Source organism: Notolepis coatsorum (assembly GCF_963971535.1).
Source record: "Notolepis coatsorum genome assembly, contig: SCAFFOLD_506, whole genome shotgun sequence".
Lineage (NCBI taxonomy): Eukaryota > Metazoa > Chordata > Actinopteri > Aulopiformes > Paralepididae > Notolepis > Notolepis coatsorum.
Window position 1 is genome coordinate 112,972 of NW_028171715.1, and position 14,529 is coordinate 127,500.

Below are 14,529 nucleotides of genomic sequence, written 5' to 3' on the forward strand. Positions count from 1 at the left end.
ATCTTCGTAGAATACCCTCATCTTCGCTGGATACGGTGTCTGGAACTTGAGATTCTTCTCCTTCATTATTCTCTTGGCCTCGGCATATTCTCCTCGCTTCTTCAGTATTTCAGTGGGGAAGTCATGGTCGACATAGAAGCGTTCGTTGCCACATGAGACGTTTTTCTTCTGCCACGTTCGGCGTATTATCTCTTCCTTCATTTTGTAACTCCCAAACTTAACCACGATTGACCGTGGTTTCAGCTGTGGGTTGTTAGGCCTTGGGGCCAGTGCCCGGTGTGCTCGTTCGATACGAAGGTCCATGTCATGAGGCAGTCCGAGTGCGTCCTTAAACAAGCCGTCTAGAAATCCATGCATGTCCTTTCCCTCTTTCTCCTCCGGGATACCATACACCCGCAGGTTCTCTCTCCTCGTTCTGCCCTCTTGGTCGAGCAGTTTAGCCTCCATGTCGGCCTGCCTCTGTATCAGTTTTTTTATTAAAACCGTCGCCGCATCAAGCACATTTTCATTTTCTCCGATTCTCCCCTCCGTTTCACAGAGCCTGTCGTTCATTTTGTTCATATCATTCTTTATCTCCCGAAACTGACGCTCATTGTCTTTTCTGAAGTCTTTGAGCTCGTTGTATATGTTCAACAGCGTGGCTTCTTGTTCACAGTCATCGTCACCATCTTTTCCTCCCGTTACGTCGTCATTCTCTGCCATTCCGTCGTCCTTTTCAGTTGTAATCGTGTTCGCCCTACGTCTCGTGATAGCCCCTTCTTTCATCCCTATTAAATATGTACCCTGGTGTTGTTAATAAATGTTTTCCGGGGCTAAATCATTTTGCTGTCGGGGAGCTCGCGAGTTAAGCAGCCATGTTCTTCCGCGGTCAAACCGGAAGTCAACCTAACACTATTGTACCACTAACCTAAGACAGACACCACACCTAACACTAACCTAACACTATTCTAACACTAACCTAACACTATTTTAACACCTACCTAACCATAGTCTAACACTAACACTATTTAACACCTACCTAACACTATTCTAACACTAACCTAACACTATTTTAACACCTACCTAACCATAGTCTAACACTAACACTATTTAATACCTACCGAACACTATTCTAACACGAACCTAACACTATTTTAACACTAACCTAACACTATTTTAACACCTACCTAACCATAGTCTAACACTAACACTATTTAACACCTACCTAACACTATTCTAACACGAACCTAACACTAACCTAACACTATTCCAACACTAACCTAACACTATTCCAACACTAACCTAACACTATTCCAACACTAACCTAACACTATTCCAACACTAACCTAACACTATTCCAACACTAACACTATATATATATATTTTTTTTTAAGATGTATTTTTTTTCCGCTTTTTGCTACTAGGCAGTCCAGTAGAGAGAGAGAGAGGAGGAACGGGAGACGGAGTGGGGGGAAGACATTCGGCAAATAACGACGGGTCCAGGAATCGAACCCGGGTCGGCCGTGCCGCGACTCAGCGCGTTGGGGCGCCCACACTAACACTATTCTAACACTAACTTAACACTATTATAACACTAACTTAACACTATTATAACACTAACCTTAACACTAACCTAACCTAACACTAACCTTAACACTAACCTAACACTAACCTAACCTAACACTAACCTTAACACTATTCTAACACTAACATAACACTATTCTAACACTAACAATATTTTAACACCTACCTAACACTATTCTAACACTAAACTAACACTAACTAACTATTATAACTCAACACTAACCTCTGACTATCTCTGACATACCATAACATACTGTATCTCTGACAGACCATAACACACTGTATCTCTGTCAGACCATAACACACTGTATCTCTGTCAGACCATAACATACTGTATCTCTGACAGACCATAACATACTGTATCTCTGTCAGACCATAACATACTGTATCTCTGACAGACCATAACATACTGTATCTCTGTCAGACCATAACATACTGTATCTCTGACAGACCATAACATACTGTATCTGACAAACCATAACATACTGTATCTGACAAACCATAACATACTGTATCTCTGTCAGACCATAACACACTGTATCTGTCAGACCATAACACACTGTATCTCTGACAGACCATAACATACTGTATCTCTGACAGACCATAACATACTGTATCTCTGACAGACCATAACATACTGTATCTGTCAGACCATAACACACTGTATCTATGACAGACCATAACATACTGTATCTCTGACAGACCATAACATACTGTATCTGTCAGACCATAACACACTGTATCTATGACAGACCATAACACACTGTATCTATGACAGACCATAACACACTGTATCTATGACAGACCATAACATACTGTATCTCTGTCAGACCATAACATACTGTATCTCTGACAGACCATAACATACTGTATCTGTCAGACCATAACACACTGTATCTCTGTCAGACCATAACATACTGTATCTCTGACAGACCATAACACACTGTATCTGTCAGACCATAACACACTGTATCTCTGTCAGACCATAACATACTGTATCTCTGACAGACCATAACATACTGTATCTGTCAGACCATAACATACTGTATCTCTGTCAGACCATAACATACTGTATCTCTGACAGACCATAACACACTGTATCTCTGTCAGACCATAACACACTGTATCTGTCAGACCATAACACACTGTATCTCTGTCAGACCATAACACACTGTATCTGTCAGACCATAACATACTGTATCTCTGACAGACCATAACATACTGTATCTGTCAGACCATAACACACTGTATCTGTCAGACCATAACACACTGTATCTCTGTCAGACCATAACATACTGTATCTGTCAGACCATAACACACTGTATCTCTGATAGACCATAACATACTGTATCTGTCAGACCATAACATACTGTATCTCTGACAGACCATAACATACTGTATCTGTCAGACCATAACATAATACTGTATCTCAGTCAAACCAGTGTGATAGAGGGAAGGATTAGAAGACATCGGGGTGAAAAAGGGCAACATTGGAGATAAAATGTTTCTACAGGAGGGGAGCTCCAGTAGCTCACCGCGTACCTCGAACGCTATTTCGGCGTCGGGGACAACCGTGCTCGTCACGGATCTGGGGTAGCGAGTTTGACTCCCGGACAAGCCGTAACTTTCTCAGAGTGTCTTTCCCCCCATCTGTACCCCCATTCAACCTGTTTCTGTCGGTCATACTTGACCAGAGAAAAAGCGATAAACGCAAAAAGAACCAGCGGAATGGTCAAAGTTAAAAAAAAAAAAAAAATGTTTCTACAGGATAATGACAATATACAGGGTACGTCTCTCTCTCCTTTTCTCCCCTTCTCCCTTTCTCCCTCTCTCCCTCGCTCCCCCCAGGCTGTATCCCTCCGTCTGTGATGTGATAAAACAAACATAATCATTCTCTCATCAAATCCTTTGATCCCTGGATGAGGGAGTCTTCTCTTTATTATCATATTCATACCTCTGTCTGTCTGTCATCTATCTATCTCTCTACCATATGTATATATTCATCTATCTATCTATATATCCATCCATCTATCCGTCCATCTATCCGCCCATCAAGTCAAGTCAAGTCAAGTCAAGAGTTTTATTTGTCACGGCATACAAGTTAAATGCGGGGGGTCTTGCCCCCAACGATTGTGCAATAATACAATAATACAATAATAAGAATCCAATAGGATGAGAATAAGACATTTGTGCAATAATACAAGTAATAAGATAATAACAAGTAATAACAAGAGGTGCAAATCCAGAGCCTGCAGAATAATGAAAGACCCTCATCACCCCAACAACAGCATGTTCAAGCTGCTGCGGTCAGGCAAACGCCTGCGAACACCAGCAACTAGGACAGACAGACTTCGGCTCAGCTTCTTCCCCCAGGCCATCAGAGCCTTGAACACTGAACTCTTCACACACAAGCACACATGAGCACACACACAACACACACACTGTATACACTCACACACTAGCAGCCACTTTAACATGAGCACACACACTCATGCTGCACACGCTCACACTTATGGTCACTTTACAAAAGGAAAGGTCACTTTAAGAATTGTATAGTAAAGCTTGAGATTGTATAATATAGCATTGTATAGCAGTGTACATAAAGACCCAGTGCCTCATCCGTAGCTAACAGTGTATTGCACTACCACAGGACCTAGCATGTCCTACCATGCTCTGTAAAAACTCATGTATACAGATATGCCCTACTTTGATTACTTGTATTATTGCACAATGTCGTTCTATTGGATTCTTATTATATTATTATTATTGTATTATGCACAATCGTTGCGGGCAAGACCCCCCGCATTTCATTGTATACTTGTATGCCGTGACAAATAAAACTCTTGACTTGACTTGACTTGAAGACATATCAGGTATATGTACATGAAGTTTACAAAAAGCATGGTAAGACATGCTAGGTCCTGTGATAGTGCTGTGACTGTTAGCTACGGATGAGGCACTGGGTCTTATGTACACTACTATACAATGCTATATTATACAATCTACAGTTATACTATGTGTCCTTATGCTCCCTTGTTCCGTCTCTCTCCTCCACCTCTACCCACCCCCCTCCCAGAGAGTGTGATAATGCAGCCATAATCCTTCTCTTCTCTCGATCCCTCAGTCGAATAAAAGAATGGATATAAGCACATTACAAATCTCATTACGAGGCTTTAGGTATGCCTCTGTGTGTGTGTGTGTGTGTGTGTCCAACCATCCCATCAACAGCTTACAGTAGGTACGCATGCATACAGGATGGAGATAGCGCGCGCAAGAGGGAGAAAGAGAGAGAGAGATAGAGAGAGAGAGAGAGAGAGAGAGAGAGAGAGAGAGAGAGAGAGAGAGAGAGAGAGAGAGAGAGAGAGATAGAGAGAGAGAGAGAGAGAGAGAGAGAGAGAGAGAGAGAGAGAGAGAGCTTTGATAATCACTACTTCTGTGCGTATGAGTGGTGGTGGGGTGTGTGTGTGTGTGTGTGTGTGTGTGAGAGACCTGCTTGTTTAGCTCTGAAAGGGGGGGCGGGCAATGATAACGTTCAACATGAGATTTGCATAAACAGACAAGCAGGGGTTTAAGCAGGGAGGAACACACACACACACACACACACTCAAATACACACACAATAGAAATTAATCTATTGTATTTTGCTCTCTGCTGTTCCATTGTGTGCGGTATCTAGATGCCTGATTCGATCTGTGGTGCCTGATTACACCTCATATTATTCAGTTCAGATCATCTTTATGTATCCAGAGTCAGCCAGGCGTGCACTGATGCAGAGCAGCAGCAGAGTGGTGTTTAAAATGATTCGGCTCACAATTAGTCCATGAATCTTTTGTTTTTTTATTACACACATAACCCCTCCCTACTCCTGGAGCCATTCAGAGTGCTTCCATTTGAAATCACCAAGCCTCCAATACGTCCCAATGGACTCAATAGTTCCCAATAGTTCCCAAAGCCTATGGTTACCAGGCAACATCTCTTCATAAGCAGTGCTTGGACACACTCCCATGCAGAGCTCCCTCTACGCCTGTACGTCACAGCCTGCTAAACATCACACTCCCTTTTTTTTTTTTATCCACTTTTTTTCTCCCATTTTCTATATTTTCTCCCATCCCAATTTCGTATCATCCAATTCAACCCTCCCCTGTCACGAACGCTGTTTCTTGCCTCCCACAAGCCGGCTGCAATGTGGACTAAGTCATACATAGCACAAGTCCCCTCCGGTACTTGAGGTAACAGCAGTCGCATCTTTTCACCTGCGCAGCTCGATCTCTCAGTGGCGAGGAGTAACGCGTGGGAGGCTCACGCTGCCCCCGACACTTCCTGATTCTACTGCGCAGGCGCACCAACCGACCTGTAGGAGTCGCTGTCCACAACGCCCGATCCCCACCCATCAGTTTCCCACCCCCTAATACGGCCAATGTGTATTAGTATGAACGACCAGCTAAACTGAAAGCAATGTGGAGCGCTGGGCTCGAACAGGCGAGCCCAGCGTCTCCAGCATTCGTGGCGAGCGCCTTGCCCACTACGCCACGTAGCCGCCCCTAAACACCACACTCCTACTCAGAGCTGTCTCTACACCTGTACGTCACAGCCTGCTAAACACCACACTCCTACTCAGAGCTGTCTATATTCCTGTACGTCACAGCCTGCTAAACACCACACTCCTACTCAGAGCTGTCTATATTCCTGTACGTCACAGCCTGCTAAACACCACACTCCTACTCAGAGCTGTCTATATTCCTGTACGTCACAGACTGCTAAACACCACACTCCTACTCAGAGCTGTCTATATTCCTGTACGTCACAGCCTGCTAAACACCACACTCCTACACAGAGCTGTCTATATTCCTGTACGTCACAGCCTGCTAAACACCACACTCCTACACAGGGGGCGAAATGTAAGCCCGCCACCCGCCAGGGGCGCTCAGTTTTTACCTTTGGCGCTTGCCACTGAGATGTCTGACCGCCGTGTGGCGTGTAGACGTGGAGTTCATAACGATACTCTTATTTTGAAAATCTGTGCAGGTCTCATTTCCGCCCCAAGCGCAGCTAGAGTCATAATATCGATGGCTCCGGCAGTTAGCAACATTCGGTTCGTATGATATTTATTTTGAAAACCGTGGCAACGAGTCATATCCGCCCAGCCCTGCAGCGGGATACTATTGGCTTCTGCTCGTATCAACACAGAGGCAGTCTGCTCTAGTCTAGATCGGACCTCCATGAGCTATCGTTACTGTTTAAACAATGACCCAGTCAACTATTCACTTTTAGTTTAATACATGACGAGGCATTGTCTAACGGTATCTAGCTGGCTAGCTACTGATAGCTGCTGATATCAACCAATGCTCCAGCAATAGTCGACTCGAGTGCATAATACCTCCGTTCCCTCGTTAGCTAGCTCACGTTAGCTAGCTCACGTTAGCTAGCTCACGTTAGCTAGCTCACGTTAGCTCTATATGTCCCAGTAAACTAAATTGTCTTAACGTTATCTAGTGGGCTAGCAGTAGCTACAGATAGCTCCTGATATCAATGTCTTATAACATTGATTCAATGCGTATTCTAGCTGAGGGCTTGATGAATGTGATTTGACCAAAGAACCGTAACATTATACACCAATAGGGTCCAGCTGCAGCGCCGGAGAATCCTTGCATGCTGAATGTAGAGTATTAGTATAGGGTCTAGCTGCATCGCCGGAGAATCCTTGCTGGAGCTGGAGGCTACTCAAGTATACACACAGACAGTGGAGCTGTTTGCAGATAGCGAGCATTTTGACTTATTGCGTGGTGGCGATGTCTCGCAGATAATACAACTACAAGTATGATTATATAATATATATTTTATTTAAAAAAAAATTATATAAAATATATATATATATTTTTTTAATCAAAACAAATTTGGCAGGTAAGAAATATGCTTGGCGGGTAGATTCTTTTATCTACCCGCCACTGGCCGGTGAGTCAAAAAGTTAATTTCGCTCCCTGCTCCTACACAGAGCTGTCTATATCCCTGTACCTCACAGCCTGCTAAACACCACACTCCTACACAGAGCTGTCTACGCCTGTACCTCACAGCCTGCTAAACACCACACTCCTACTCAGAGCTGTCTATATCCCTGTACCTCACAGCCTGCTAAACACCACACTCCTACTCAGAGCTGTCTATATCCCTGTACCTCACAGCCTGCTAAACACCACACTCCTACACATAGCTGTCTATATCCCTGTACGTCACAGACTGCTAAACACCACACTCCTACTCAGAGCTGTCTATATTCCTGTACGTCACAGACTGCTAAACACCACACTCCTACACATAGCTGTCTATATCCCTGTACGTCACAGACTGCTAAACACCACACTCCTACTCAGAGCTGTCTATATCCCTGTACGTCACAGACTGCTAAACACCACACTCCTACTCAGAGCTGTCTATATTCCTGTACCTCACAGCCTGCTAAACACCACACTCCTACTCAGAGCTGTCTATATCCCTGTACGTCACAGCCTGCTAAACAGCCCTGTCCAAGACAGATAAAATAGACAAATAGACATCCGCGACCAACATCGTTTGAAAGAAAATGTAGCTATAACTTTGAATTGGGTGTATACAGAGTATCATTAATAACCAAACAAATTAAGCTTGTCTGAACATTTATGAGGTACGCAATGATGTAGTGCTGAGGAAAGTAAACGGACAATCTTATCTGCGTAAGGGATGTTCATCTCCATGGATACAGTGCATAAACAAAGCACAGGCGCCGTGAAATGAAACCTTTTAAGTTTTTTCAACATATCGAGTTCTTAATTATAAAATAAACAATACATATATATATATTATATATATTATATATTATATATATAATATATAATTTATTCAATATGTTAAGGGAAGTTAATATAGCATAGGAAAATATCTTTCTTTTTAGGTACGTTATACTGTAGGTACATTCTATTATTGTTTTCCTGGAGAACCCCTGGAACCTCCTCAAGGACCCCCGGGGAACGTTGAGAACCACTGATTTAACCTGTTTAAACTTTTGATTGGCCGACAGTGTGTGACTGATGTATCCATGGCGACGCCGAGGGTGACTAAGGGAGCAGTAATGATCTATAATTTGCTGCTGGCTGTTACTTTGATTTGATTCTTGATGGAGGCCGAGCTGAATGAGCGTCAACAGTCTGACGACGACGATGATTTAGATGGAAAAATAACAGAGCTGAGGATGACGATGAATGAAAGCAGAACATGCCATATGGTAATTTATTAACATAGAATTGGGTTTCGGGATGCAGGATAAACTTGGGAAGGTTGGGGTCACTCAAAAGTAAATTGGCCAAAACATGCAAATCTTTTTTTCAATTAATTCGATGTGTCAAAGACATGCAATAAAGGCCTTCTTTATTTTTTTCAATTAAATTTTTCCCCCCATGGTTCGTCTTTTTTTTTCAGCATAACAACAAGTGGAATTGTCAGGAGCAATTATGCTTCTAATCACGAGACACTGTAGATTGTGGACTTTGATTACAGAAGGCAGCCTCATCTTCCCCACGTTTGACCCCCGGCGCTCAGGAGAGAGGGGTGCGGGGTTAGGAGCAGGGTACCTGGTTTGTTTGAGTCTGGACGCATTGCTTTCAGGGGGTGAGTTGCAGGCGTTTGTGAAGCCGGGGGGATTGTCCGCAGTGTGATGATGGGGGAAGCAGAGAAAAGTGAGTGACTGCTGTCAAAGCTTTGACGGACAGTTACGGGCGAGAGGGCTCCGCCTCGATCACAAGCATGCTCCACTTATAGACCTTTTGGGTGGAAGGTCATTGTGCTCGGGCGGTACGGGGTGTGGCGGCCGGAGGCACATGGCGGATGTGTACGGAGGAAGTACAAATCAACGTAGAGGATGTGGGAAAGGCAGATGCAGCCTGGGTGAACGCAACATCAACAAGGAGTGGTTCCAAGAAGCAGGACCACCGAGCTAGCAGGAGGACTAGAGGAACGTTATAGACATCTACAAGTTTTGTCAAATTAATAATTGAACCCTTGCATTGAAGAACCAAACACGTTCATTTTGAAATATATGTAGTTGTAAAATCAATCCAAATCACTTGGTCTTTAACTAACTAACACTAACGCTCAAACATAGAATCTTTAGATAGTAAAGTTTAAAACAATGTTCCTCCGAAAAACGTCAAAAGGAGTTACATGGTTCTTCGTCTGAGGTACTCAATGAATGAGTTCAATTATATTATAATGTGTTAATTTATTTTAATTGAAAATAATCAATCAATCAATAAATTGCCAAATTATATTAGTTCTGGGATTTCGGGTCGAACATAGATGCTTTATGGATGTCTTACAACCACAAAAACGCATGACCTCTCATCATCAACACATGTGTCAGTAGCTACAGTATGTCTGTATACGTCTTAGAGTTATCTTGGTTCGATGAGAATTCCTGGCTGCTTCTTGAAATACATCTCAGACAAAGTTGTTTTACACTGCGAGGGGAGACGCGACACAAGGTCATCATAGTGTCAACGGGCGGGAGAAGAGACGCTTAGAAAGTGAAACCAGAGAGGGGATTGGTCATCTGTCGAGGCTGTGAGGAGAAGCCGAGACGAGAGAACAGAGTTCTTGTATTCATTACAGTCATCTTCAATAGAACAATAGAGGTACAGTAGCAGGAAGTAGGACGTCATAGGGAAGTCGTACAGAATAGAAGCAGGAAGTCATACAGAATAGAAGCAGGAAGTCGTACAGAATAGAAGCAGGAAGTCGTACAGAATAGAAGCAGGACGTCGTACGGAATAGAAGCAGGAAGTCGTACGGAATAGAAGCAGGAAGTCGCACAGAATAGAAGCAGGAAGTCGTACAGCATAGAAGCAGGAAGTCGTACAGAATAGAAGCAGGAAGTCGTACAGAATAGAAGCAGGAAGTCGTACAGAATATAAGCAGGAAGTCGTACAGAATAGAAGCAGGAAGTCGTACAGCATAGAAGCAGGAAGTCGTACAGAATATAAGCAGGAAGTCGTACAGAATAGAAGCAGGAAGTCGTACGGAATAGAAGCAGGAAGTCGTACAGAATATAAGCAGGAAGTCGTACAGAATAGAAGCATGAAGTCGTACAGAATAGAAGGAGGAAGTCGTACAGAATAGAAGCAGGAAATCGTACAGAATAGAAGCAGGAAGTCGTGCAGGAAGTCGTACAGAATAGAAGCAGGAAGTCGTACAGAATAGAAGCAGGAAGTCGTACAGAATAGAAGCAGGAAGTCGTACAGAATAGAAGCAGGAAGTCGTGCAGGAAGTCGTACAGAATAGAAGCAAGAAGTCGTACAGAATAGAAGCAGGAAGTCGTACAGAATAGAAGCAGGAAGTCGTACAGAATAGAAGCAGGAAGTCGTACAGAATAGAAGCAGGAAGTCGTACAGAATAAGAGCAGGAAGTCGTACAGAATAGAAGCAGGAAGTCGTACGGAATAGAAGCAGGAAGTCGTGCAGGAAGTCGTACAGAGTAGAAGCAAGAAATCGTACAGAATAGAAGCAGGAAGTCGTACAGAATAGAAGCAGGAAGTCGTACAGAATAGAAGCAGGAAGTCGTACAGAATAGAAGCAGGAAGTCATACAGAATAGAAGCAGGAAGTCGTACAGAATAAAAGCAGGAAGTCGTACAGAATAGAAGCAGGAAGTCGTACGGAATAGAAGCAGATAGTCGTACGGAATAGAAGCAGGAAGTCGTACAGAATAGAAGCAGGAAGTCGTACAGAATAGAAGCAGGAAGTCGTACAGAATAGAAGCAGGAAGTCATACAGAATAGAAGCAGGAAGTCGTACAGAATAAAAGCAGGAAGTCGTACAGAATAGAAGGAGGTTGTAGGGAATAGAGATGGCAGAACGGAGATGGGAATCAACCCATTGATGATATTCTCGTAAAGGTACGGCAATCACAGTGAGCTGTAATTGGATTCTTGAGTTTGATTGGCCTAAACATAATGACAGGAGGGTCGACGAGTTGGTGGAGGCGGGCATATTTACTGGTAAAGCCCAGTGAGCCGCGATTGGCTGTTTGTGTTTGATTGACATATTTTCTGTCGGTATGACAGAGTTGGCGGGGGAAGAGCTCGTAATCATCGTAATCATTGGGCTGCGATTGGTTGGTTGCAATTTGATTAACATACCCAAGGTGAGAGGAGGGATAACAGGGTCAATGGAGGAGGGCTTAGCCTTGACAGGGATCGGCGTGGTTGGTCCATTCACCATCACATGACCTGGAAGTTAAACGGATAGAGCACGGTTTATATACAAAGTAAACCAAAGACTTCCAGACACAGAACACGTTGGTAGGTTTTTTGTCCGTCTCACAACAGAAAAAATGAAACATGCTATAGGTAACATTCTAGCTAGATGTCGCCCTAGAGCACCAGCATGTCATTTATCCAATCAGGTGCATTCCAACATTACAACAACATTCATTTTGGACCCACGAAAAGTTTTTTAAATGATACATTCATTAATCAAAAATTTTTTTTTGGGGGGGGGGGGGGGGGAAGCAATACCTTTATTCTGCACATTTCTAAAATATCTGTGGATGTAAATATATTATTTTTTTTAAATAATTTTATAATATACATTTTGTGTTAGGGTAGGTCAATCACAGTAGAAATATAGTTTCTATCTTCAAACAGTGCTCTTGATATTTCATCTGCATCCCAGGACATTTCAGTGAAGACATGCAGACTTTGACCTTTCAGAGGGAGAGGTTCTCGCGCCACAACGCAGACAGTGCACCCTTTAACCAAAAACTATCCTCGACTGCAAAGGTTTGGGGAGACATGTAGCCTGCATGTTTAATAGGGGTGGGGGGGAAAAGATTCATACAGCAATATATCACGATATTTTGCATGCCGATGTTATATCAATGCAGTAACGCCAAGTATCAATTGATTACAAAAGATGTGTTGTGAAGTGAGGTGAAGGTGACTGAAAACGTCATCGTATTAGTAATTACATAAAACAGATGCTGTATATATATATTTGTATTGCAGATGTTGACCAAGTCCATTGGGGACAAATGATGTCTGCCGCATCCTAACCTCCACCCTTGTATCTTAGTTACTAAAGACCCTGCCCTCCTAACCTCCACCCTTGTATCTTAGTTACTAAAGACCCTGCCGCATCCTAACCTCCACCCTTGTATCTTAGTTACTAAAGACCCTGCCCTCCTAACCTCCACCCTTGTATCTTAGTTACTAAAGACCCTGCTGTGGGATATTTGTAGATATCCTGATGAAGAATGTGCTCAGTCAACCGAGGCTTGGATAATAACAAGGGTTTATTAACCAAACAGATAGATTACATAGAGAGAATGGCTGAGGGGCTCTCCCCAGGTAGTCAGCTGAAGTGACCCAGGTAAAAGACCTCGGTTGTGGTCGGGAGGAGCCCTTTATAGTTCAACAAGGGGGGTGTGTGGTCCCATTTGATAGGTCAGATGGGGGGGAGGGGGTACAGGTTTGGGGACACAGGGGAGGGGGGTGATTCCACATATTTACATGAGGACATATTATACCACAATACTCACTTTTCTTTCTTATAATGTGGGTGAGATTAATGTATAATATACCAGGATTGTTTGGAACAGGTAAAAGTGGGGACCGATGTAATCCATCGGTTACCAGGCAATGAAAAAAACAGAAAACAACCAAAACAATGAAAATGTTGGCCAATGTGCTCTGTTGGTTGGCCTAATAATTTAAACTAGTATTATTTATATACATGATTCATGACATGATCGACTGGACTGCGGTCTGTGTTATTTTGATATCAGAGATGTGGGAATAGATGTCACCCTTTTCTTTTATTAATCGCTCAAAATACCTATATCAATGAGTGGTCCTCATCTCTGATATCAAACAACAATTAACATAATCATTAGAAGCTATCGCTGTGCAAATATCTTGGCATACCTTCAGTCGTCCTCATGTAAATATGTTCCCCTTACCTGTGCCCCCCCCCCTCTCTGTGGAATCACCCCCCTCCCCTGTGTCCCCAAACCTGTACCCCCTCCCCCCCATCTGACCTATCAAATGGGACCACACACCCCCCTTGTTGAACTATAAAGGGCTCCTCCCGACCACAACCGAGGTCTTTTACCTGGGTCACTTCAGCTGACTACCTGGGGAGAGCCCCTCAGCCATTCTCTCTATGTAATCTATCTGTTTGGTTAATAAACCCTTGTTATTATCCAAGCCTCGGTTGACTGAGCACATTCTTCATCAGGATATCTACAAATATCCCACACTGCCCTCCTAACCTCCACCCTTGTATCTTAGTTACTAAAGACCCTGCCCTCCTAACCTCCACCCTTGTATCTTAGTTACTAAAGACTCTGCCCTCCTAACCTCCACCCTTGTATCTTAGTTACTAAAGACCCTGCCCTCCTAACCTCCACCCTTGTATCTTAGTTACTAAAGACTCTGCCCTCCTAACCTCCACCCTTGTATCTTAGTTACTAAAGACTCTGCCCTCCTAACCTCCACCCTTGTATCTTAGTTACTAAAGACCCTGCCCTCCTAACCTCCACCCTTGTATCTTAGTTACTAAAGACTCTGCCCTCCTAACCTCCACCCTTGTATCTTAGTTACTAAAGACTCTGCCCTCCTAACCTCCACCCTTGTATCTTAGTTACTAAAGACCCTGCCCTCCTAACCTCCACCCTTGTATCTTAGTTACTAAAGACTCTGCCCTCCTAACCTCCACCCTTGTATCTTAGTTACTAAAGACCCTGCCCTCCTAACCTCCACCCTTGTATCTTAGTTACTAAAGACTCTGCCCTCCTAACCTCCACCCTTGTATCTTAGTTACTAAAGACCCTGCCCTCCTAACCTCCACCCTTGTATCTTAGTTACTAAAGACCCTGCCCTCCTAACCTCCACCCTTGTATCTTAGTTACTAAAGACCCTGCCCTCCTAACCTCCACCCTTGTA

The 14,529-nt window shown here is 43.4% G+C and overlaps 1 protein-coding gene across 1 annotated transcript in view; it reads right to left on the bottom strand.

Moving 5' to 3' along the window:
• The window catches only part of pcxb (pyruvate carboxylase b), a gene marked incomplete at both ends in the record, with an annotated part of 123,127 nt that overhangs the window by 106,706 nt on the left and 1,892 nt on the right, over window positions 1–14,529 (bottom strand). Inside the window, one exon of the mRNA XM_084339127.1 lies at window positions 11,725–11,814. Within this exon, the coding sequence (XP_084195253.1) occupies window positions 11,725–11,814 (90 nt within the window). The remainder of the gene's footprint in view (window positions 1–11,724; window positions 11,815–14,529) is intronic.